The sequence below is a fragment of the Ceratotherium simum genome, chromosome 4 (assembly GCF_057802395.1).
Source record: "Ceratotherium simum simum isolate JZ-2026a chromosome 4, ASM5780239v1, whole genome shotgun sequence".
Classification (NCBI taxonomy): Eukaryota; Metazoa; Chordata; class Mammalia; order Perissodactyla; family Rhinocerotidae; genus Ceratotherium; species Ceratotherium simum.
In genome coordinates, this window is record NC_141903.1 from 35140524 (window position 1) to 35167063 (window position 26540).

The window sequence follows — 26540 nt, forward strand, 5'->3', positions numbered from 1 at the left end:
GTAGAAGGAGGGCAAGAGAATGAGTTCATGGGGAGAACCATCTCCCCCACCACTATCCTCCCACTCTGCACTTCAATACGCTCCATTTACTCCAGCAAAAACATTTTGAAGCCTATTTACTGTGTGCCAGGTATTGTGCTAAATGCCAGGAGCATAAAATTAAGTAAATGATAACATTTTTGAGAGCTGACCATGAGCTAAGCCCTGTGCTAAGCATTTTTCATGCACTGTCTCATTTAATCCTTACAGCAGCCTAGTCTTTCCCCTTTTACACATTAATATCTGAGGCACATGATTAAGTGCTACAACAGGGATCTGAGTGTGCAGTGTCATGCTGCCTCCCTTAAGAAGCTAACGCAAGGCAAAATTTAAACAAACCTGCCCTTTGCTCTCCACATTTTCTCAGACATGATCAGACCAAGTCCACCAGAATTACCTAAGAACATTTCTAAGGCCAGTCCTTTTTACAAAAGTGCTGCATTCACCTCCCTTTTAGTCCCACATTTCTAGACACTCAAAGTTTCCACTCCTTGGTTTAAGTAGAGAAATACACTAAGTTGATAGCTCATGCACTTCTCTTGACATAGCATAGGTTTATTTTTGAAGATTCAGTAGAGCAAAGGGGGTTCATAGAGCCTCCTTTCTTAAAAACAAACAAATAAACAAACAAAACTTCCAGTGGCCCTCCATTGCCAACAAATGAAACTACAAGTGCTTCAGCAGGATTTTTAAGGCCCTACAAAATCTGACTCGTCTGTCTTTCCGATCTCATTTCCCAACAGCCCTCCATCCTTCCCCACCCATCAAATGCACTCACTCTATTCACTTAGATTACATACTTCTGAATTTTTTTTTTTTTTTTTGCCTATATTGTTCCCTTTGCCTGGAACTCACTTCCCTCCCATATCCTACTTACCATCCCTCAATACCCAGTATTAAATATCACATAATCTCTGACCTGGTCCCGTAAATTCCCAATTCCATCTTCTGGGCTCCCACAACATCCAGTATTCATGGTTGCTGAGGGAGGGTTTGGGCCCTGTGAAAACAATTTGGAGGGCCCTCTCAGGAATGGTGAACCAGCTTACCATATTTACATGGGGATTGTACTGATTACAACATAGATAGACTCTGGGTCCCATTCTGGACTGCTGTGCCCTGGTGGTTTGTCCCAGCTTTCTTCCCCCTCATTGGCCCTGCCTATGCACGGCACTGTTATGGTCCTTATCACAAGCCATTGTAATATTTCTGTCTCATTTATTTACACTTCTGTCTCCTCCACTAGATTATGAGGACAGGACTGTGTTAGGATTATATTTGCATCACCTAGAACATAGACTGTCCTTAAGTAGGTCCTCAATAAATGTTTGCTTAATAACTATATAGAAGGTTCCAATCAAATTCTATATTGAAGCCAAGCCAAGGAAAGCACTCTTGGACAGGATACTCTAATACTTCATTTCTTTATCTGTGTGTGTGTGTGTGTGTGTGTGTGTGTGTGTGACAGAGAGAGAGAGAAAGAGAGAGAGAGAGAATATGAGTGACTGAGGATTTTTTTTAAAAATCCTGGTGGTAGTAATTAATGGTGGAGTTCTAGAGACCTGCCTGTGAAGCGATTTTGTGAGGATCTTCCTGGTGCCCTTCAAATCACAACCATTTAGCAGGATAGTATCCTGGAGGCAAGGTTGTGACCCTTAGTGAGAAAAGACCAAAGAAGCTAATTTATATTTCTAAATCCCAAGATTTAGAGAGAGCATGCTGAAGAGCTCATAATCCCTAAAGAAATTTCCTCAAGACAGATATTTAGAATCAATTTAGACTTGGTCTGATACAGGGAAGCTGACATGACACCGATCATTGACTAAACACAACTCCACTGACTGCAGACTGCAGGGACAGCAGCTGGATGGCATCTCAGTGACACAAGAGCCTATAAGGATGCTGGCCTCTAAGAGGGCTCCTTCTTGGGTCTCATGCCTCATCACCGTCAGAGGCATGAGGGGTGACTGAATCTCCAGTCAGAGCTGTGGGGGTGCTGAGACACTCTGGGCTTTGGAAGTACCTAGCCTGTTAGGACCTCAAGGAGGTAGCTAGTATGAGAATCGGTTTGTTACACAAAATGCTCCTAAAAAACAAACAAACAAATCCTGAGTGTATGTGTATCCATAACCACCCTGGCCCCTGACCCTGACACAGGACACACCATTGAGGAAAAAAAAGTGAGATTTAGAAATACTGACTGAAGCACCCCCAACACCCAACACACGCATACACACCGATCAGGTTCCGAACCTTCTTCTTCAGGGAAGCCCTGGGTATACACTTTAATCTGCTTTCACCTGGACACAGATGCTAGATGCATACAGGACAGATGCGCTGCCCCTGCCTCCCGGCATCACCCTGGGGACAGTGACTTTCTGCTAGCCACCATGCCCTTTAATTGACTCCTTCCAGATTAGCCTGTGGATAAGCCAAAGAGTACTGTCCTCTCCTGACTGCTCCCCAACTCTCAGAAAAATACTCTTAATCCTGGGACAGAACAGTATCTCTTAGCCCTTTACATGATAATGTAGTGGGAACCATTTTCCTCCTCTCTCCACATTTCCAACTCTGCCCATAAAGAAGGGAACACCCATAGCCAATACTTCCATCACTGGGGGATGTGTTAGGAAGGGAGCTCTCACCTTTAACTCCACTTCCTTACTTATTCTTCCCAGGAAGGAAAAGTTGTTTGTCTGATTGGGGAGATTATCATAAGCCAGACTTTAAATGGAACATGCTTCTTGTTTGGGGAAAGTTAGCATCAACAGTCACTGTACTTTCATAATAAACCTCCCCTCTCATTCTCTTTCTCCACTCTAGCTCAGCCTCTGTTTGTTAATCAAACCAGGACAGTTCCCTCTCCTCACCAAGGGAAAGGTCTGTCATTCTTGATTTTCTTCCCTTGTATTTGGGAGGCTGGAGGCCCTGGCATATTCTCCAGACCATCTTTACCAATAATAAACCTTATTCTGAACTTTGATCCTTCAGTTGTCTTCCTGCGTCTCTTCTGAATTAGCTAAGATTTGGAGGGAAAGGGGGTGATTAATTAGTCTCCAGCAAACTTCTCACAATTAATAGCTTTCAAAAGGCCTTTAAAGTATGGCAAGTAAAGAAGCCACACTGACTTCATACTCTTCATGGTCCTAATATGCACTTTATTTTACCTTTACCTCTACCAAAACTTACACACACACAGCCACCTCTGCCTGAACACGAGAGACCCTGTGGTAGGCAAAATAATGGTCCCCCAAAGATGCCCACATCCTAATTCCTGGAACCTGTGAATACATTAGGTTACATGATAAAAGGGATTTTGCAAATATGATTAAATTAAGGATCTTGAGATAGAGATTACCCTGGATTATCCAGGTAATCACAAGGGTCCTTAAAAGGGAAAGAGGGAGGCAGGAGAGTCAGAGCCAGAGAGAGATGTGCAGATGCTATGCTGCTGGCTTTGAAGATGGATGAAGGAGCCACTGAGCCCAGAAATATAGGCAGCCTCTGAAAGCTGGAAAAGACAAGGAAACAGATTCTTTCCTAGAGCCTCCAGAAGGAATGCCAATGCCTTGATTTTAGCCCAATTAAACCCATTTTGGACTTCTGATTTCCAGAACCATAAGATAATAAATTTGTATTGTTTTACACCACCTAGTTTGTGGTTATTTGTTATAGCAGCCCTAGGAAACTAATACAGATTTTGGTAGCTGGAAGTGGGGTGCTGCTGTTACAAATAACCCAAAATGTAGAAGTGGCTTTGGAATTGCACAATCAGCAGAGACTGGAAAAATTTTGAGGAGCTTGGGAGAAAGTACCTAGATTACCTTGAACAGACTGTTAGTAGAAATATGGATATTAATAACTCTGCTAGAGAAGACTCAGATAGAAGTGAAGAGCATGGGGGAGAAAACATATATTGTCTAGGGAATACTAAATTGCCGTGAATGGATTGTTGGTGGAAATATGGACATTAAAGGTGCTGCCAGTGAGGGCTCAGATGGAAATGAGGAACATGTTATTGGAAACTGAAGGCAAGTGGATCCTTGTTATATAGTGGCAGGAACCCACCTTGATTTTAGCCCAGTAAAACCCATTTTGGATTTCTGAACTCCAGAACTCTAAGATAATAATTTTTTGGTATCTTAAGCCACAAAGCTTGTGGTAACTTATTACAGTAGTAATGGGAAAGTAATACAGACCCCTACAGTCAGCCTGCAACTCAGACAGTGAACAGTCCTCTGCAAGTTACCAAACTATTCCCTTCGCCCGGCATGTGGGACAAAGTAAGAGTAGTGTGTTAGTTAAGTCATAGGGTTCAGCAGCAGGCTGGGTTTGAATGTGGGTATTCATTAATGAATTCAACAAATATTTATTAAGCATCATGTGTGCTAGACACCTTACTCGACATTGGGAATATAGTGGTGAGCAGGCAAGATGTGTGAACGTAAGGAAGTCACTTAATTCCTCTGAGCTTCAATTTCCCTATCTAAATCATGGGAATCACAATGTATTCCTCTCTTGTTTAATTAGGCAATGCATGTAAAGTAGGTATCACAGTTCCCAATAAATAGCAGCTATTATTAAGTCTTCTTTTCTCTTGTTCTAAAAGACTATTTCTACAACCCAGCGGGGCAACAGCACAGGATTTAAAGACTTTGAAATTTCAACAACAAAGACCTCCCACTGACACACACTTCCTTGCTAAAAGCGCTAGCTGAGAGAAGGGAATTTCTGTATTCCATGGCTCATCATCAAACAAAGCCAAGCTCACAGGCTCAAAGGTGTCCACCTCAGGGCCATTACACACCTGGTGATGCTCTTCTCCCCCCACAGCTCCTTGACATGTAGTTTAGTGCACATCTAATGTAAATCATTCACACTGGCTCAGGCTTCTAGCCTAGCCACAGACCTTTAGGTGACTGCAGGTGATTATGGGAGCAGAGATGTGACACATGCGTTCTTAGGTAAGACAGTATCTATGAGGCAGAATCAAAAAAGATAAGAGAGAAGACTTGGGGAAGTCACCTCACTACTCAGCTTGGCCCATGAAGCCGCCTAGAGCAACAGCTCTGGACACAGGATTGGTCCAACGCTGGAAGTAAGCCGAAGCTGGCAGACTTTCCTGGACTATTAACAACACACTTGTTTGTTCAGACTTTCTGTACAGCACAGGCTTTACTTACTTTTTAAGGTTGTTCGGTTGTTTTTTTACATCCAATGGCAGTTGTAATTGGGAGGCCCAGGGTGCATGTTTGGGATTCAGCAGTCAAGGGGCATAACTCTAGTAACAATAAGCTCCTCATCATCCCTGTTCTCTTGTGGATCCAAATTTGGTTCCTAAAAGTTACCTTTCTATATCCTAACCTTCTAGATCTATACCTCTTGAGTCTGACTTCTACAAAGCTCTCAATTTCCTATGTTAATACTAGCACAAACATTCATTTCCCCCTTATTTCCTTTGGTACTGCCATCCTCAGGACTGCCTTCTCCCATCCTCACCTAGCCTACTCCCTTGGAGACAGAACATTCCAGGCAGGGCTGCTGCTGAGGAAGCTCTTGGTCTCACTGAGACAAGAGTGGAATGGCCTCGATCTCTGCTGGCTCTCCTTTTTCTGACTGTGAGTAACGAGCTCCAAGTGCTGAGGCAGACTCCTCTCCAATCCACAGGCTCATTTCCAGGCTTCCTGGCAATGAGCTCTCTTATGACCCTTCCCTAGAGGCCCCCAGTCTCTAGCCAGTGCTTGACCTGAATATGTTTCTCCAGATTAGGCAATGACCTTCTCAACTGCAAAGTTGACTGCCTCTGTAAAAATTAACTTTTCAAATTCTTTTGGAATCTGGGCTGAGTTTCTCTGAAACTATTTGCCATTAAAGACACTTGCTGTTGCTGGGGACAGGCTTTCATTTCTAGTTTACTAGAATCAGTGAGACTGAGGGCAATGCTTTCTGGAGCTGCAAAGCTTAAAAGAATTACACGTTACCACTACTCCTCTGCCCTCACCCAGGTCATAAGTAGGTCCTTCTTGTCCAAGCACTTCCCAGGGAGGAGCTCCAAGCCCACCAATTCCAAACAATCCAAGCAGTCTTTCTTCTAGAATGAAGTGCAGACTCTTACCCTCTACTCCCTCTTCCCCACAAAGCTCTCAGACACACAGGTGGCCTTTGAGCTGAGTCAGGTGGCAGAATTGGTCCACCCCTCTTCCTTGGTCCTTTGTGACCCTAGGATCTCCCCAGTAGAAACTTGAATTTCTGTTTTGATAAGGGGCTTAAAAATTCAACTACAAAGGATGGTGTGTAGAGAAAACTAGAAAGGAGAGTAGTTTGGAAACTCTTCTGTCCCATGAAACACTCTTAAACAAAAAGAGGATAAAGCAGGGGGCCAACCCCGTGGCATAGCAGTTAAGTGAGCGCGCTCCACTGCTGGCGGCCCCGGTTCTATCCCAGGTGCACACCGAAGCACTGCCTGTCAGGCCATGCTGTGGTGGCATCCCATATAAAGTGGAGGAAGATGGGCAGAGATGTTAGCCCAGGGCCAGTCTTCCTCAGCAAAAAAAAGAGCAGGATTGGCATGGATGTTAGCTCAGGGCTGATCTCCTTCACCAAAAAAAAAAAAAAAAAAGAGGATAAAGTGAATTATTTTTCTAAGATATATTCAAAAGTTGTTTCTCATGACGAAGTTTTCAAGTGCCAGACTGTATTGCTCCAGTGGCACATTAAAGGGATCAATGATAACCGAAGGAACCATAATGAGTCTCCATTTCCCGACCCTGCATTAGCTGCTTCTCTGCACCTGTGAGATCTGAAGGAAACTGCAGCCTAAGGGAACAGCTCTTGCTGCTCTTCTCTCCTCACTACACCCTCTAAAAGGTATGCCCAGGAGCACAGGTCTAAGGGCACACGGGATTGGATTTTCAGGAGGCACATGATCTCTGTTTGGGGTCACTGTCAGGAAGAAATTCTTTTATTATGTATCATGGCCCCAACTCTGCCTGTATTCTGCCCAGCGCTACCAACCCTGGAAGAATCGGTGTAGGAAAAATGAGAGAGGTGCAGGAAATACAAGAGGTGGGGAAAGAACTGTCCCAGAATCTATCAAACAGAAATGTGTAACTTCGGAAAAACCAGGAAGTTATCATTCTAGTTTTTTTATTTACATGACAATTAAAAATAGAAGGTGCAGGGTATTCTTGCAAGAAAGAAATGGAGAAAGTCATGGTTGGACAGAGCCAGCAAAAACTCAAGCTTCGTGGCTTCTCCTAGGTAGAGGATTCCCATTCCCCCTCCCACACCACCTTGCTCCCTCCCTCCAGGCCAGTTCAGAACACACAACATAAGCTACATAGAGAACTCCAACAGACATGATGAGCTCCACACCCCGAGAAAGCAAAAGTGCATCTTACAAGGACTCATGTTTCTCAGCTAGAGACCACGAAGCCAAGCTGGTACTCCTGGGCAGTGAGCTGCAAGATGAGAGGGGAGGACACCGACTGGAGGGAGCTGCCCCACCCACAGAGATTGCCTATCATTTTTGTTCCTAGTAAGGATATGCACACACCTCCCAGGACTATCATTGCCATGACAACAGCAGAAGTTGAGGGTGAGCAGGTTAGTGGAACAGCACGCTTTCTAAATTCTTGAACAGGGCCTGAGGCTGCACTCACTCATGAAGTGGAAAAATTCATGTTGGCAGTGTTCCTAAATAGATTCCAAAAAACTTAAGGATCATGGCTTTTTTCCAGGGAAGAATCAGAGAGGGAGTCTCCATGGAGCACCTCCATGAGGAGTTGATTTTGTCAGAGAGGTGGGAATCCCAAAGACAAACAAGAGCATGAATCCCCCTATAGAACTAGAGCACATAAATGTGTCCGTTTTCCACAGAGTAAAGAGATGTGGCAAACCAGGGCAAAACAATCCCTCGAGGACACAAAAAGACAGGCACTTTAAAAAATCTTACCTATAATAGAGGCCTCCCACAGAGACTACTCAGAACAACTCAGACCTAAATTCTAAAGTTGAAAGATAGACTCATACCTTGAAAAACCATAAAAATGGCTACCATTTACTGAACATTGTTCTCCAGGCTCTGTAATCCATGTGTATTATCTCATTTAATTCTTGCAACAACCCTATAAGGCAGACACTACTATTAACTCCATTTTACAGAGAAGGGAACTGGGAATCAGAAAAGTTAAGTAAAGGCGCCAGGGACATACACCTGCCGAGTGGCAGAGCTAGAATTCAAAGGAGGGTTACTCTGACCCAGAGCCTGAGCTCTTAGTGATTATCTCTCTGGTACAGGGAAAGGCTTCCTGCTTCTTGCAAGAATCATAAGCAGATGCCTTCCTTACATGGTTTCTGAGCCTCCAAAGATATTAGACAACCTCAAGAATACTTACTCTCGACTCAAGACCAGTTCTTAAACTGTAGGGTGCATCGGGATCCCATGGAGGGCTTGTTAAAACCCAGATTGCTGGGCCCCGCCTTGAGAATTTCTGATTTGGTGATATTGTCAGTGCTGCTGCTCCAGGAACTATACTTGGAGAACCACTGTCTAGTCTCTCTAAACCAAAGCTCTCTAAGTAAGCCTTATCGCCTTAGTCACCTCACCTACCTATTAAACTTTCACTGTTCAGTCCCAGATCCCCTGGGGTGTTGCTTGACAAGCTATAATGTTATCTTTGGCAGTGCTGTGTGTTTTGGAATTCCCTAAGCACTTTTGAAAACAGTGAATATTTCCCACTCCAAAAATAATTTACCGTTGCTTTAGGTAAGTCCTGAGATCCTATGAAATGTAGACAGAGGAGCCTGGAAGAACCCATGGGAGACAGTAAAGCAACCTGGCACCCTGAAGACAGACCAGCTCTCTGGAAGGGAGGGCAGTCTTTCTATAACCTCTCGGGATTCCCTCTAGGAACTGGTCACAGAGGGCACTTATTAAAACCTCTTCAGAGCATTCACACTGAGAAAGTTAGAGTTGTAAACGAGAGTAACTGGCCCTTTAATGCCCCAGCCCCCAAACACATTCCTCCATCTGAAGAAGTGGCTGTAACTGTCTGCTGGGAACTCCCTAGTTCGCTCATTTTCCTCCTCTGCTCAGTCTCACGGGAAGCTGGTGAGGAAGTACGAAGCCCACGGTCCAGGTCTGCTTACACAGAGGCGAGGCTGGAAGAAGAGGCCAGTAATCAGGATTAACCAATTTAATGCCTGACTTGTTTATCCTGCAGGAAACATCACCTGGTGATGTCCCCATTGATCCCTTTAGAGCGTGGCATCTTATTCTAGGCTTTTGTGGACTGTGAAAATAAATGAACAGTTTAGTGACAAAGCAAAAGAATCCAGCAACGGAGGAAAAACAACTGCAAGGAACACATGTGAATGAGGATCAGTGCACAGGCGGCCTCTCTCCCTTTGTGCCCATGGCTGCAGCGGTCGTGAGTGCTGGTATAAGAAGGCGCTGCTGGTTCATGAGAAGGTCTCAGCCACAAGTGTAAGGAGACTCAAGCACCAAGAGGAAGCCTTTTGGAAGCAACTGTGCCTTCATCATGAAGCACTAAGGGCACCAGAATCAATGAAAGGCAGGCTCTACTTGGAACTGGAGAATGGTTTAACCAAATTTTTTGAAGCATTTTCTATTTCTTTGGGCAGAACTAATAAATCTTCCTCATAAATCTCCAGGAGGGTGCTGGCGGGTGACTGGACTGTATAGATGTCAGGATGATCCAGACAGCCTTAGAGGGTCTGTATCTGGGTCTAGAAATGAAAACTACTGAATTCTGGCCAGCAGGTTATCAGCCAAGTCAATCACAGATTGCACAAAACAAAAGTATCCCAGGAAAAAAGGAGTAAGAAGATTAGACGTTTATTAGCATCATACGTCAAGCTCTATATTCAGCCCTTTCTTTCTTCTTTAGTTATTATGGCAACTCGATAAGATAGGTGTTATTATTATATTCAATTTACAAATGGGGTAATTAAGAAAACATGAATATAAGCAATTTGCTTATGCTCATCCAGCAAAAAAGGTTGGAAGTGGAATTCAATTCAGATCTGACTCAAAATCATAATCTTAATCTTTATGCTATATTCCCTCCAAACAGTGCAGAACATATTTTGAGTCCTAATAACCTAAAAGTATCAAAAGGACAGAGCAGACGGCAGAGGAGCATCTCTTTAACTTCATATCATGGTGCAGAGGTATGTTGAAAAGTATAGTTAGGTCAGCCATGGAGTAATTGGAAGATATAGGCTCTGTCCAGCTCAGTCCACGAGGACTATGATGCATGAGTCAGCAGCCAGGCACAGTCCTGGATGGAAGGGATTATTCAAGTGGGGTTGGGATGGGAGGGAAGGGGAGCAATGGAGACTCCTTCCCTATCTTCCGTCAAGAAGATGGGTTCCTAACATTCTTTTGAATCTGAAGGAGAGACCTTCAGAGGCCCAGAAGCAGATGAAATAATCAGTAGACAGTTCCTACTTCACATCTGCCTAGGAATAAACACCACCCAGCATCATCAATGAAAGGGAGAATGTATTCAAAGTTAGTTCTTGGCTCACCAGACTGACCTACAGAGCCTCTATGAAAACAAGAAAAACCCTGAAATGAGGGCAGGATAGCAGGGCATGATTTCACATGGCTGCTTTAATTGAGTAGTTCTCACCTTTCCAGATGCCTCCCCATCCTGCAATACTCGGTAGTCTAAAACCGCTTCCTCGTCCATCACTTCTTCACTCCATCATTGGCATTGGGGTTGCAGATTTGTCAATGGACTATTTTATGTTCTTCCACTTGCCATCTGGTGGCAATATTAGCTCTCTAATGAATTACTTTAACTTGTGCATTTGTTTTTTGACAAATGTGACTTTCAGTTGAATTACGCAACATTCATAAATAGCAAATGCTGGCTGATTAGAATCAAAGAAAACCCTTAGAGTTGCCAGCAAAAATGGGCTCTTAGCTGCACATGTTACTTGGATAGCTTAATCATTTGAAAGGCACCTGATTATTTTTGGAAAGAACTTTTTACACACACACTTATGTCATCTGTTATATATGTATGTATGTATTTGAATTTGGATGGATTCCTGCAAGCTAGCCATGCTATGAATATAACTGCTAGATACACGTGGATTTAGAGCTAGACACACTTGGGTTTGAACTCTACTTCTGCCACTTAAATACTGTGAACTTGCGTATGTTTCTTAACCTCTCTGTGTCTCCTGGTTTCTCATATGTAAAATAGATATAATAAATCCCTTGCAAGAGAGTCATGAGGAATAAATGAGATCATGCATGTAATGTGCTTGGCACAGTGTTTGGATATATTATGGCTCAATAGTTAGTAACTATTATCATCATCATGATGTTCTATTAATAGAGGATTATGGGAGACACCATTTTTAGTCTCCATAATCCTTCCTTTCTGAAAACTGCCACAGGCATGGGCCTCCAAAGCCATATTTTTATTATATGACACTGCTTTGGTGATCGGGAAAGAATAAGGAAATAAAAAAATATGAGTTTAAGCAATTTTTCTATGCTCACCCAGCCACTGGGTTCTTGACCCAACCTGGCAGATACTATTTCCTGAAAGTTTATATTAGGAATTGGTCCCCATTGGTCCTCTGAACTAAGAAACTGAGGCGATCATGCTTGGCAATGTGCATAACAAGGCAGTAAAAGTCAGTCTGCAGAATGATGTAGATGTGCAGAAAGAAGCAGATCTGACTGTAACTTGACGTCAGAGAGAGTGGTGCTTTGGTTCTGATAACTTTCCACTTCCAAGAGAAACCCCATTCCATCTATCTATCTATCTATCTATCTATCTATCTATCTATCTATTATATATCTATCTACCTACCTACCTACCTATTTATCTATCTCTGTTTTGCTTACAACTTTGAGGGGGTTTCCGTTGTCTTCAACTAAAAGATCTTTGCTAACAGTGTCATCTCTATGCATGAGGCCACCAGATCTTCTCCGTGTGGCTTGGCTAGCCTAAGCATTTGAAAGGTACCTGGTTATTTTAGAAAAGAACTTCACACACACACACACATACACACCCCCTTATGTTATCTATTTTCAACTCTTGAAGGACATTAAGTAGAAAATCAAAATAATCATGTATGTAAGGAAGTTATGCATCTAAGGAAAAGAAGAAAGAATAAAAAGAGAGCCATTAACATTCCTTGTCTTAAAAAAACAGGTTATCTGATTGCTTTCCAGAACCCAAGCAGAACCCAGAGACCCTGGGCCTTTACCTGGTGTTGCACTGGATACTGTCGGCCACTGCTGATCAGGCCCTGCTGGACCAGCCCGCAGAATGCCAGCCTCCTCCAGGTGCACAGAGCTGAGTAAACACACAGACCCAAATAATGGTTAGACCATAAATGCCTTTCCAGATCTCCTTCTACCCTCAGAAAGTGCTTATATCTCTGGAAACTGGGCTGCAGCTAACACAATCTACTCATGCTTGAACTGAAGCAATTACTGCTGAGCAGTCACCTTGCATAAACTGCAAAAGCACTGCTGACTTCCTGCCTCCTATACCATTCAGACAATAAACATGTTTTATCTTTACGGCAATTTTGGTTTTCATTAATGCCATGTGGCGTTCACTAAATCTAACAAGAAGCCCCTCAGAGGGCTAATGCCATTTTAGCATCTTAATGGTGAAGCAGATGAGGAGAGCTTGTTCTCAAAATCCCCAAGCCTATCTTGCTGGTTCTCTCGTTTCTGGGTTCTCTAGAGCAAAGAGGAAAACACATGAAAAGTATTTGCTGATAACTGCAGTATTATTCCAGTTTGGCTACCCAATTAATTCTTAATCTTATTTTGTTTTACTCTTTCTGTATCTTTTACTCATAGATGACCCACCCTACATTTCCTGGGACTAGAAGAAGCCTATCACCACCACTCACGGATCCCAGTTGAGAATAGATTAATTTGGCATGAAATATTGCAGGGAGTGAGACATGAACAGGGAGACCCTCAGAGGAAGGAGAGATAGAACATAAAGTGTTCAAGGGTGGGGAGAACATCATATTCATTTATGTATGTCTAATGCTAGCACATTTTAGACCCTCAAATATTTGTTGGATGAAGGAAGAAACAAATGGGACCCTAAGAGTAAATATCATACAAGAAAACCCTCACCCAAGTTAGAAGACACTTTTAAACTAGACATGGGTTCATCTTGCAAATTTAGTTACTAAAATGAAATTTATACTACCATATGAAGAGGTTAGGTGATGCAACAGAACAAGAAAACATGAACTATTGTGGGGGAAGGCCATCTATAAGTTCAATATTCTCTTACTTTTTTACTTCAAATGACATATCTAGTGGAAATTCACTCATTTAGCTCCGCCCTATTGCTATTCTTCCCTTCATCTACACCCTAGAATCTTCTCTTTTTTCCAAATATCAATATCCTTCAGGTGCTCCTGGATCCTACCAGCAAATTATACGGGTTCAATCAGATTCATTCGGAAGATGTAGCTACCCTGGAACCAGCTCAGCTCAAGGCAGAATTTTCAAAGGAACAGTTACATGACATCTGAGGTTGAAAAGGCCAAGAAGCCAAGCACGTGTGTGAAAAAGATGAGGGTTATTTAAGTTCACAACTCTAATATACGTTCAATGTACTACATTGTGAGGAATAAATTACATTTAGCTTCAATTTTTATTTCACTTCTTATCCTACTTAAATCTTATGATATCTTAATTGAAACCTGAATAAGAACAGATTTGGCCTTTTTTTTTCATTTGAAAATCAGATAAGGAAGTGATATGTTTTAGTATTTTATTTTAAATGTAGTTTTTAAGGCGCATCTCATAGCTTTGGTACTTTCCAAGTAAAGCACTAATTCATTGGGAAAGAAAGAGTTGGTGTTGTAAACACACTTTTTCTCTTGTGTGGCTCCACCACAATAGCTCAGATGCAGGCAAACGCATAAGGCGGTCTCTAACAAATATAAAGAAGCCTCTGATACCTAGTATTCTGGCATCCACATGAGCATTTCTGGCCTAAAATTATAACCCAGCTTCCAATGTGACATCTCATCAAGCCAGCTACCAATCTTCAGCCCTTCACTGACTGCTTCTTGTTCAGAAATAGCACCCATTTTAATGATTTCTGCTCAATTTGCAATGCAATGCTTGAGACTATGTTAATTTATTTTAACTTAATGCATTTTTTAATGGGCTAAAACTAATTTATCATTAACTCAACACATACTTTGCAAGCTTTCTCTTTAGAAATTGACCTAGGTTTGGTGAAGATCTATTTAAGAGTTGCCCAGATATTTTGAGGGGCTTAAGTTTGGAGTTTATTTCTTCTTTAAAACTAAATCCTTTTGGTGGTAGTGATCATTAGTTTCTTGGCCCTCCCCATTTGGTTTCCAAAGACGCTCACAAATAATGAATCTTTTATTTGGCCCCACGGCATGGATACTAGATCAGCTCTGGGAATCATGGTAGTTAATCAATTACTGTCAAATAAACAAAGTAGAGAAAGCAAAATTATATTTAATCTGAGTCTTAGAGTAATACTATTACTCTAGGTTAATTTAAAGTAAGCTAGATTTGGTCTCCAGATATTTAATAAAGGCCCTTCACATGGCTCATCCTCTGAAGACCCCATGCCATTGATGGCAATAAGATAGCAATGAGATGGAAAAGATAAGAAGACTCTAACAGGGGGGAACATGAACAAGAATAACAACCAATTATTGTGGTTGATAGGATACAACAGTTAACGTGTGATAGAAAAGCAAGGTAGACAACATGTACATGTACATTACACAATGTACTCAAGTCTAAAAGCATCAGTATTAATTACAATTTTTAAGGGAGGGACAGAAAGTTTAGGTGGAGAAGGAATAAAGGAAGTTGGAATTATTTCCTTATAGAAATTCTGATGAGAGAAAGTACAGAGTAGCCCATCTCTATGATTTTACAGGGACTCTTATTTGCTAGCACTTGATAAGCATTTGGCACGGACCACTTCCAACATTTCAAGAAATAGATGCAAAGAAAAAAATAACTGCATTCCCCTGGCAAAGTACCTAAAGCTTCTTAGTTTTGACAGCTGCTTCTGGCCTATGGAGACATAGTTTATTTGAGCCATACAAAGTTCAAGTTACTTCTGTGTGAAAGAAGGAGGGAAATACATACCTGTGCATTCCTGCTCTCAGGGAGGCAGAGTAACGCCAGTCAGGATTGGGCTGTCGTGGCTGCAAAACCACAAAGGGGGTTTTTGTTAATATGGCAAAACAATGATCTCCCAGGGATGATGTTAATTGATTAGTTGTTTCCTAAATATTTCCATGCCTCTAAAAAAAGTATTGAAGGAGCCATTTCATGTGCAACTCTAAGATGATATCCATCTATATATAGCACTTCAGGAGAAAATTAAATTCGCACATGAGGGTCCTTGCACAGACTAAATATCACGGAAAACCAGATTTAATGGTGCTGTGAGGACCAGCGTTGGCTTCGCCTTGCACCATACAGGTCTGTGTTCTTAAAGCAGCACTAGGGAAAGGGCAGTCTGTTTCGAGACAGCAAAAGCTTTTGTTGTTTTTGCCCTCAAATGCCCCATTAAGGGAATATTCCCAATTTGGTATTCTAGCTATAACAGGGCACACAACCACACAAGTTCTGCTGGTCTGGCTGGACTGCAGAGGACTGCAATCTGCTGCTGGCTCTGCAGACTGCAGCATGTTTGACCCAGGACAGATATGCCCAGTCACAATGCCAGCAACTGATAACTGCCTCTTCTGCTGATTGAAGAGGAATACTAGATAGAGGAAAACAAACCACTGCAGAGTTTGACCTTGTTTTGCTACATAATCCTCTTCAAAGAATTGTACTAGTTTCCTGCTCCTCTGAGTGCTTTGCCTCCTCACTCAATTACCATTCACTAAGCTCTGATTGCTGAACAGGGAGTAGCTGAAAGCCAAGAAGAACCTGACTCACTCTGCACCACCTATGCATTGGAAAGATCTGTTGCCCTCTGTCTACAAGCTGTCAATTCAAAGTGCAGGGGACAAAGACGAAAATACAGGCACCTAAAGACGGTCAGGGAATTTACGTGCTGAATAGAAGCTCCTCAAGGGACAAAATCAATCACTACCACTATCTGGTATCTATTAGCAAAAATCTTATTATAAAAAACCTGTGATAGACATTCCTCTCAATGTGTTTTCATGGGCAGAGATTAAAGTGGCCCTGTCACTGAATACCGAGGTCTATCTGAGTGGAAAGATGAGGATATGGAGGTTGTATTCTATGTTTTCCTCTGGATTATAATTATCATATTTGGTAGACACAATGCTACAGTAATACCAATAAACTATTTCAAAATGTCAATAATTCTTGTTCCTCTCATTCTTATAGTTTATTCAAGGCATGCAGAGTATTTCATAAACACACTTCTTCACAACACCTAGGGAAGAAGTGATCAGCATACAGACTTTAGGATGGCTAGATGGTATTCAGAGAGTCAGCAAAAGTCAAGGCCCAGAAAAAGCCACAACTCTAGGATATTATACCGCAACCATCCCCATATACTAACTGCCATCTCTGGTCCCTTCCACTCTGCTGGCAAGATATGAATATGCAAGCTGCTTCATTCTTGGTTTTCAAGTTCACAAAATGCTATGGATGTTCCATATAAAGTAGCATAAAACTATCTACAGATGAAATAAAAGGGTTCCCATTTTCTACCATGGGTATTAGAGGGAACAAAAGAGAAAATATTTGCAAATCATTTTGTGAACCTGAAAATATGACTGAAATACTTTTTATTAATCATATCATCACCATCTCTCCCCTTTACCATCAGCAGCACTAGTGTCAGCTTGTCAGCTGTGAGAACTTTCCTTCAAGAAAGGCTTTGACATCTGTTGAGTAAATGTTGCCAATTTCTCTATGACTGGGTAACATTCATGATGAAAACTGCGGCAACTTCATCTTTGGAATGAAATCACCAACCTAATTTTACCGAAAGGCACAGTTCTAGCAGAACTGACCAGGAAACTCAGTTCATTATACAATCTCACTTCCTCAATGACATTTAATTTGTCGTGCTGCTATTTTCTATAACAGTCCATCAGCAACAAGATGCTTCTCGGATTCATTTGCCAGAATCATAGTTATGAGATGTCTTATGGCATTAAGATCAGGTAGTGAAAAGGTAAGGAAGAAAGTAATTAATGTTTTAAGTAACCCCACAATACTAGGCAATGGGATGAGTATTTTATATATATTATTGCGTTTATCCTAGCATTTTGTCAGACCATAAATTCTATAAAAGGGGTTATATCTGTTTTGTTCATAAAACATATAAATAGCCTCAGATATTCATATATTTAGCTATGTCTTCAGAGCCTAGCAGGGTTCAGGTATTTGGTAGGTTTTTAAAATGTTTTTGAATAAATGAACTATCATGCAAGGGGAATATTGCTGTACTTAAATTACAAAAATGAGAAATCTGAGCTTTAGAGAGATCAAATTACTTGCCTGATTGGTGGGTTTGGCTGATAGTCATGTTTAGGTCTTCCTAATGTGGGAAAATCTGTGTTTTAAATAAATTTACATGGAATGACACATATTTTTCTTTTTCCTCTTTTTAAACTTCTGAGTTTCCCAGATATGGATTTATTTTAAAATGATCCAAAATTGAAAGTAATAAAATGTACATGGGTTTCACTTAAACTTGATTAAACTTGGAAAAATTCAAATTGAAAGGCTGACTACTGATATACTGACACAATGGAGACATATAGTAAGGCCCTGAACTAACTGTGATTGTTTAGTTCTCTAATACTTGGATGATACGTTCTAGGACTATGCTTAACTTCTATTGGTGAAAAGCCTCAGTGTGTTCTGCTGTTTCAAAGCTTAGTGCTTTAGTAGAATAATAGTCACAAAACTCCACATGTGGAAAAACTGGATTGGATAGTTTATATGGGTGATGTAGTATTATTGAAGAACAAGAACCCATTTAATTTTCTATCAAAATTATAACAAAGATTTAATTTGCCCTGTAATGGTATTGTTTATTACTTATACGATAAAATATTTGAGCTACAGAAAGGTGAATCACCTCTTTCAAGACAGATTTAAAATAAAATAGGTTAAAAATACCTTATGTCATAACTTATAGGACTACTCAGGAAATATATGCTATCTTCTTATCATGGAAATCCATGTTGAAGCTATCAATAAATGGCCCTCTGAGACATGAGACTATATGTAGCATCTCCTTTTCCTTCCTAACAGAACTCTATTAAGGATGTATATACTGCATATTTCTCACAGTGATATTTTGTGAACATTGATATAAACTGTGATAGGCAGAATCCTAACATGGCCCCCAAGATCCCTATACCCCGGTGTATATGCCCTGCATAATTCCAAGACTGTGAATATGATGGATCTACTCCATGATTAGGTTATGTTATATGGCACAGCTGGTTTTCAGAAGAAGAGATCGTTCATGTGGGAATGACCTAATCACATGAGCCCTTTAAATCTGGGTCTAGCGATCAGAGACAGAAATTAGACAGATTTGAAACACGAAAGGGATTCCATGTGAGAGAAGATTCTCCACTGTTAGCTCTGAAGATGGAGGGGGCCACGGAGCAAGGACCTGAGAGCAACCTCTAGGAGCTGAGAGTGACCTCCAGCCAACAGTAAGAAAACGGGAAGCTCAGTCCTCAAGGAACTGGATTCTGCCAACAACTTGAATGAACTTGAAAGCAGACTCTTCCCCAGAGCCTCCAGCAGAGAACCCAGCCTGGCTGACATCTTGATTTCAGCCTTGTAAAAACCTGAGCAGAGAACATAGTCACACCAGACAGGACTGTGAGATAATAAATGAGTGTTGCTTTTAACCACTAATTTGTGGTAATTTGTTACAAAGCACTAGAAAATGAATGCATAAACTGTTGGTCATCAAGACAAAAAGGAACATAACATTTAAAATAATCATTGTTACATTACATGTAATGTAATGTAAATCAAAATGAAAAGATGAGAAATATGAGAATTCTAGGTGAATACTTGCCTTTGAAAACAATCATTTACAACCCTAACCCACAGAGCAGAAAAATAAAATAAAAATAACTTTAAAAACATACCTAATGGGTTCCAGTACAACAGAAAATGCTCGGTTTGCTTAATTCTGAATGCACAGCCTGCTAGCACAGCCGTTACTCTCCCTCACAGTTTCACTTCCCTAGAGCCCAGAGTTCTGACCCTGCAAGGCCAGAAAGGAACTGATGTTGCTTATGAGCCAAGGAACTAACATTTCTCTTCATCTTTGCAATGTCAGATATTTCTTTGCATCTGTCAAGTTCAAATACTTGCAAGAAAAAAAACTGTACAATTTTTAGGCTAGCAGGTTTAAAACACTGCTAAGGAATCCTCTTGACCTTTGATTTTTGAAATCTTGATTGCAGATTATAATGCTCAGAATATTATTATATGAATAAGTTAAATTTATATTCATACTATAAAATGCACAGGAACACTGAGCCAGGTGAAGTCCTACAAAAGTCACATTCAAAGACACCTGTAAATTCCCATTAAATTCAGCTCAACCTTTGGACTTGGTGATGGTAATTTTTCCTCAAACATTTGCAAACTGACATCATCCTGACCTCTCATGGAGAGCAAAAATTGGTGGCCAACCAAGGCAAGTATCCAGAACCGATTCTGCTATTCTGTCAGGCAGACAGCATGCCAACAGACAATTTATAATATGCCAGGCTGTGTCCCTGCAGAGTGTTCTGAGTTAGACCAGATGCCCATGTGACGCTCACTCCCGGGTCAGAGGAAAGGGTAGACCAATGACATTCAAGCTATAATAAATAGATTTCTTGATCAGTCAGAATATGTGCAAGACAAAGAGACAGAGAAGAGCTTAGCCGTAATTCCATCTGGCTCAGCAGATCAGCAGAAGAAGGGAGGAAGGAGGTAATTTGAAAAAATTATTATATTATCAGACCAAAGAAAAAAAATCTTTGCTCAGAAGAACAGTCCCATAACCAATATGGAAATGGTAAAACAAAACAGCCCCATCCACTGAAAAGTGACCATCAAAGGATGAAATACTGGAATGGAAATTCACGGATACAATTTCCTTGCCTATTCTGATCATTGTGCAGTTTTTATAAATTCACCACCATGCCACTTTACACTAAGTGTAAATTCTCGTTCAGGACAAAGTCACCAGATAGAAAAGTCGGCCCTGGGAGAAATAAATCAGGTGCCACTGAAAGAAGGGTTTTCAGGTCACTACATCTGGAATTCCGGTGAATATGTACACTCAGTGGCAGAAATAACTGAAGATTTGGTAACTACAAATTGCTTTAAAATAAGTGAAAGTGAATGTAAACTTAAGTCATTTCTGCTACTCTTTTGTGATTTCCACATCATGTGCCAACTGGTCCCTCTGAGGCACAACTGGACAGATCCACCGAGAGCACTCAAAGTGACTCACCAGCAGCCACAGGACGATAAATGCACAAAATCCACCTGAAGATTTGGTTCCTTTTCTTGGAGACTCTGAAGAAGGTACCAGCCATATCCACTATCAGGTTTTCAGAAATCCCCAAAGAAAAATTGTGCCCCATTACCAAATAGTTACTTCAAAAACCTCACTGCACAAGTGGCTTGTGAAGTAAAGCTCACTGGGGGTAAAATCCACCAAAAGATTAGAGTCTGGTGTTAAATGCTGATGTTTAATAAGCAACAAGAGAGAAATCAGAGAAAGAACAGAGATAAAAGATCTTAACAGGTTTTGCCAATGGTAAAACAAACAAAAATATATTTACTCACTGATCCTCCCATTTGTGACCTACTTCTAGGCAAGGAATGACTCTTTTTCCAAAGAGTCACTACTAGGTGAGCCAGTGGTAGCCTAAATGCCTGAGTATCCCATGTCAAAAGGAGCATAAACACTGGGATTTCTGTCTACTCGTACTATTTCAAAAAGCACAGTCTTTGGTGTCAGACAGACATGACTTCAAATATCATTAACAGAGTGACTGTGTATGTTACTTAACCTCTCTGAGCTTGTTTCCTCATATGCTAGAGGCTGGTAAATGTTTGTTTAATGCATGACTTACGGGTAATGAAACCACACATATATTGCAAAGCAAAACATTTTTACATAGCAGGGTGGTCTGTGAGTGCAAATTCCCTTACTCATCCTTTCCAATCCCCATCTAACTTTAATGTGGGCACATGGCATTAATTGTACCCCAGGACCCTCCTGCATCTGCAGTAACTAGGCAGGGAAAAGAGAAAGCCTAAGATGGAATTTAACAGGTTGATCTAGCAGCGACTTTCAGAGTTGAGTGATTTTGTTCCCACTTTGCCATGCTATGACAATGTGACTCACTCTCTCCCTATCACTGCAATAATTTCAGGAGTGGTAGATTTTAGGGCTCTTCAGAGGACTTCCGAAAGTGTCTGCAGAAATTTGCCTTTATAAAATCATGCACTCTCCTGACAAAATCCCACAAGAGTAAGCATTTTTCTGACATAATTTTCTCCCTAGATTAAAGGTTTGTGTACCAAAGTACCTATTAACACACAGGTCAGTGTAAGACAGAAATAGTTCATGTATCAAATTGCCCCAGGCTTTGAGCCAGGAGAGGAAGGCTAAGAATGTCATTCCTGGAAGCTTCCGGCTCACAGCTGGGGGCAAAACTGAGTCTTGCCTGCCTGCCAGCACTCCGTGCCTCTTCACCACCTGCAGCCCACTGAAGGCCCAAAAGGGCTTCACAGGAATTTGTTAAGCAAATGTCTATAGCATCCTTATTTAAAGCTAAGCCCTTTTATATGCTTCCCAAACCTATGATCTAAAGAATTCTGGAAACTCCTTGATTTTTCCCTGTTTTTCTTAATCTGCAATCTGCCCCCTGTGGCTGCTCAGCACTGACAAACATCAGGCTGTTCTGATAAATCTACCTACAACAGGGATGGGAAATTCTCCTCTCAGGCCATCTCTGTTTTCTCTGTACTTATGCATTACTTTAAGATCAGCATGAATTTAGAATGTGAAAATATAGACATTAATAAAAAGACGGCAATATGTCAATGAAAATATATCACAAAAAATATAGGAAGGACAAATATTATTAACACATTTTGTAGTAGCTACAAAAGTCCTCGCTACAAAATAGTTGTTTGGGAAGATAACAATTCATCTCTATTTATGGGACAAAATTTTTGCTTCTGAAATCCAAGTTTAAAGTATCACAAAGCAAATCTCTGTTATTTAAAGCATGCATATGGAGATAAACACACTACACAAACACATCCGTACATTCATGCACTGTCAATAATTTGTATGCCTTCTTCACAATAATGAGCAAGCTGGCCTTACGGCTATTTAAAACTTAAAACCAGTGTATTTACTAACACCTGTCTTTCATGTATAGTAAGCCACCCATCTCCCAAGGCTTTTGCAACCAAATTTTAGATCCAGAAAATGAATGTCAAAGTATTGTTTGGAGTATTGTCATTTAACCTAAAGACACAAGGGGCTTGAAGAGGCTACTTCACATCTCATCAAAACCTTAGGAACTGTCAACCGGAAATCAGATTATAGATTTCATTTAAGTTAAATGTAGGGAAATCCTCTTACAATGAATTCTATGCCAAGAAAGGTGACTAGTGGGAGAGTTCTTTCCCTCTTTTCTTTCTTCCCACTCCCAGCTTGTCCTGGTCTTCACCAACCCCCCACATCCCTAATCCACTCATTCTAATACCTTCCTGGCCGAACCAGACAAATTGGTTTTTGGTCTCTCTGCCTCACCATCATTCATTTCCTCTGACAGCCTCTAGAGAAGAGTTACCACATCAAATAACCAAAGCAGACTTTGGCTTCAGGGTTAGGTCCACATTCTATGGCTCTACCACTTCTGACATGAATTTCCAAAAGATCCTACTGCATTAGTTCAGTGCAATTACTGGAAATATTAACTGGATAATTTTCACTGCAGGCAGTCCAAGGTATAAAGAGGAACAGCATACAGAGGTGATCACCACGGCCCCTAGTGGTCTCAGAGCTTTTTAAAAAACAACACTCCTATAGGATTTCAAAAGAGAACTTTCCCTGCAGATAATAGAGCAGAGGCCATTTCTCCTTGAATCTCATAATGTTACTCCCTATAGCACCATCTTATTCTCCAGCCAGTTCTATTTCTCCACAGAGCTGTGCTTTGACATCAAATATTTAAGACTAATCCTCATTTCTCAAAGAATTTTATAGTCAAGCCTTTATATATCTGAAAAGAAAATGGAAAGTAAAGCAATTCTCTAACGCTATTTTTCCAGAGAGGAAACATAGCAGATTATAATCAAATTACGTACTATATATGCATACTCAGTTTATCAGATAACCCGTCACTGTTAATAACTCAATAAAGCCAACCACATGATATTGGGGGGGTGGGGTATGTGAAAAATGCATGACTTTGTCGAAGACCCCTTGACTGCTATCTCACCTCATGTTGAGAAACAGCCTCATTTTTGAGGATAATCAGGTTCCCAGCACTCTGCCCACTTTGGCCTGTGAGGTGCCTGCTGTCACCGGCTGCTGCTTGGACTCCCCCAGGCCCCGGTCCTGTCTGGGCCCCTGTGTTGTAAAACATGAAAGTGTCACTCCCTGAGCCTGCCGTCAGACAGGCCTTGTAGCAGTAGGTCTTAGTGAGGGAGCCATTCCCTCGCACTTCAATGAAGTGAGGCTGCACTTTGAGGCCGTGCGGTATCCTGGCATCAATATTGTTATTGGCCTGTTTGTACAGTTCTGCAGGGCACCGCTCCCTCACTCCACAGAAGCCTCCACAGCACGCCGTGCCATATGCAGTGTAGCGGTAACACTTGATGATGCTCAAAACAATGATTGTCAAAAGAAATATAAAAGACACTGTGCTTAATGCTATTATTAGATAAAGTGTAATTTCAGAGTATGTCCGAGGACTCTTAACATGTCTCTGAGTATCAGGGAGGATTTTGGAGACCCTATCCACCACAGCTATTGTAATGGCCACAGAGGCTGATAGTGATGGCTCTCCATTGTCTCGGACCACCACACTCAGGTTGAAAGTGGTTCCACTCTCGTCTCCCATCTTCCTGGTAGTCCTAATTTCTCCTGTGTGTAGCTCTACTTTAAAGAGATCCAAGTCAGAAGTCTGGGCCAGATGGTAAAAGAGCCAAGCATTTTGCCCAGAGTCTGAGTCCATGGCTATGACTTTGGTGACCAGGTAGCCAGCAGGGGCAGTCCGAGGCACCATCTCAATGGCTGCTGATGAATTGGTTGAGGTAGGGTAGAGGATGTGAGGGGCATGGTCATTCATGTCCACCACATACACGTTGGCGGTCACAGTGCTGCTCAGGGGTGGGCTCCCCTTGTCCTGGGCCTCCACAGTCACCAAGAACTCTCGAAACTTCTCATAGTCAAAGGAGTTGACAGCATAAAGGCTGCCACTGGCACTGTTAATGGAGACATAAGAGGTGACTGGTAGCCCTTGAATCTCCCTTTCCAGGAGGGAGTAGGTCACCTCTGCATTCTCCTTTTCATCTGGGTCTGTGGCTTGCACAGTGCAGAGCAACACCCCTGGCAAATTGTTCTCCTGGATGTAGACAGAGTAGGAGTCCTTCAGGAAGCTTGGAGGATTGTCATTGATGTCAGAGATCTCAACCTGTAGTGTCCGCTGGGATGTGAGCTGTGGTACTCCCCCATCAGTGGCTGTCACCGTGATGTTGTAAGCAGCCACTCGCTCCCTGTCCAGTGGGCCATTCACCACCAGTGTGTAGGAGTTTCCAAAGCCATTCAGTCGGAAAGGCAGTGTGGCCTCCAGGCCCAGGCTCACTTTCCGGTTGTGTCCTGAGTCTTGGTCATTGACACTGAGAAGGGCCACGACAGTGTTGGGTGCAGCATCCTCAGGCACTGGGCTATACAGGTCCGTGAGCATCACCTCTGGTGCATTATCATTGACGTCCACGATGTCCACCAGCACCTTGCAGTGACCCACCATGGGCACTGGACCCCGGTCAGTCGCCTGCACATAGATCTGGTAGGAAGAGGCCTCCTCATAATCCAGCGCTCCACTTACCCGCACTTCCCCCGTGCTGGCGTCGATGCTGAAAAGCTGCCTCTCCCTGTCCGACGTGTAGCTGCTCAAGGAGTACCTGAGCTCGCCATTGGAGCCCTCATCCGGGTCTGACGCATTCAGCTTCACCACCAATGTGCCTGGGGGCGCATCCTCCCGAAGCTGGACGCGGTAAGTGGACTGGTCGAAGGTGGGAGAATTGTCATTAGTGTCCAGGACACGCACAGAGATCTGTGCCGTGCCCGAGCGGGCTGGGCTGCCCCCGTCCACAGCTGTGAGAACCAGGTGGTGCAAGACTGCCTGCTCGCGGTCTAGGCCCTTACGCAGCACCAGCTCCAGCACCTTACTGTTCTCCTGCAAGGGTTTAAGGTCCAGCTCGAAGTGCTCGCTGGGGCTGAGCTCGTAGGTCTGCACCGAGTTGGCGCCCACGTCGGGGTCCTGTGCGCTCTCTATATGAAAGCGCGCTCCAGGCGCCACCGATTCGCTTACCTGAAGCTGGTAGTCCGGCCGCGGGAAGCGTGGCGAGTTGTCGTTGATGTCCAACACCTCCACCTCAACGGCGCTCACCGCCACGGGGCTGTGCGCCAGTACTTCCAAGCTGAGCAGGCAGCGAGGCCGCTGCTCACACAGCGCCTCCCGGTCAATGCGCTCGTTGACGAAGAGCGCTCCACTCGTCAGGTCCAGCTCCAGGTAGCGCGGGCTGGGCGCACCCAGATGGTTGATGCGCAGGCAGCCCGGCCCCAAGCGCCGCAGCTCCAGCCCCAGCGCGTTAGCCACGTTGCCCACAAACGCGCCGGGTGCCTGCTCCTCCGGCACTGAGTATCGCAGCTGGGAGGCCGCTGGGCCCGGCAGCAGCAGTAGCAGCAGGAGAGGCAGCAGCAGCAGCCAGGACATAGGCGGGCGGAGTCGCGGATGCTCTGTCGCCCCAGGTCTGGTGCCCGCCAGCTCCATAGCCACCGGCCGCGGCGGAGGCAGCCGGGCAGGGCCGGAGGCAGCAGCTTCCCCAGCCGCGCTCCACGCCCGGGCCCCGCCTCTGCCTCCGCTCGTGCCTCCCTGCGCCCGCTCCCCCACCGCTCGCGCGCTAGCAAACGCCGGGGGCCGCTCCCCTCGCGGGCCCTCCGTAGGGCTCCTGGCCCCGCCGTCCCCGCCGACTCCCCATATCCCAGCTCTTCCGCTCGCTTCGGAGTCGCTCAGCCTTGCTTCGCTTCCTGCCGCCGCCGCCGCCGCTGCTCCAGGGGGAGGGAAAAGGAAGCAGAAGGGGAGGGGGAGGAGTGCTCAGCAAGTCTGGCCCCGATTCCGCACCGAGGTGGCGAACGGCGACCTGGACTGATCAGTTGCTCCAGCCGCTCCAGCCCCAGCTCCTTCAC

General features: G+C 43.1%; 2 protein-coding genes across 6 annotated transcripts in view; both read right to left on the minus strand.

Annotated features, from left to right (window-relative positions):
- Nucleotides 1-26538, minus strand: part of PCDHAC2 (protocadherin alpha subfamily C, 2) — a 40356-nt gene extending 13818 nt beyond the window's left edge. Inside the window, exons 1-4 of one of the 5 annotated variants that reach the window (XM_087429680.1) lie at nt 23566-26537; nt 15215-15273; nt 12298-12386; nt 959-1039 (exon numbers count right to left, since the gene is read on the minus strand). In XM_087429680.1, coding sequence (XP_087285806.1) covers nt 959-1039; nt 12298-12386; nt 15215-15273; nt 23566-26124 — 2788 coding nt within the window. In that variant the 5' untranslated portion in view covers nt 26125-26537. Of the gene's footprint in view, nt 1-958; nt 1040-12297; nt 12387-15214; nt 15274-23565 lie in introns of all 5 variants that reach the window. The other 4 variants (XM_087429679.1, XM_014795254.2, XM_014795247.2 and 1 more) reach the window with 4 other exon arrangements.
- The window catches only part of LOC106803529 (protocadherin alpha-C1), a 40019-nt gene continuing 39733 nt past the window's right edge, over nt 26255-26540 (minus strand). Inside the window, exon 5 of the mRNA XM_014795259.2 lies at nt 26255-26399. Coding sequence (XP_014650745.2) covers nt 26255-26399 — 145 coding nt within the window. The remainder of the gene's footprint in view (nt 26400-26540) is intronic.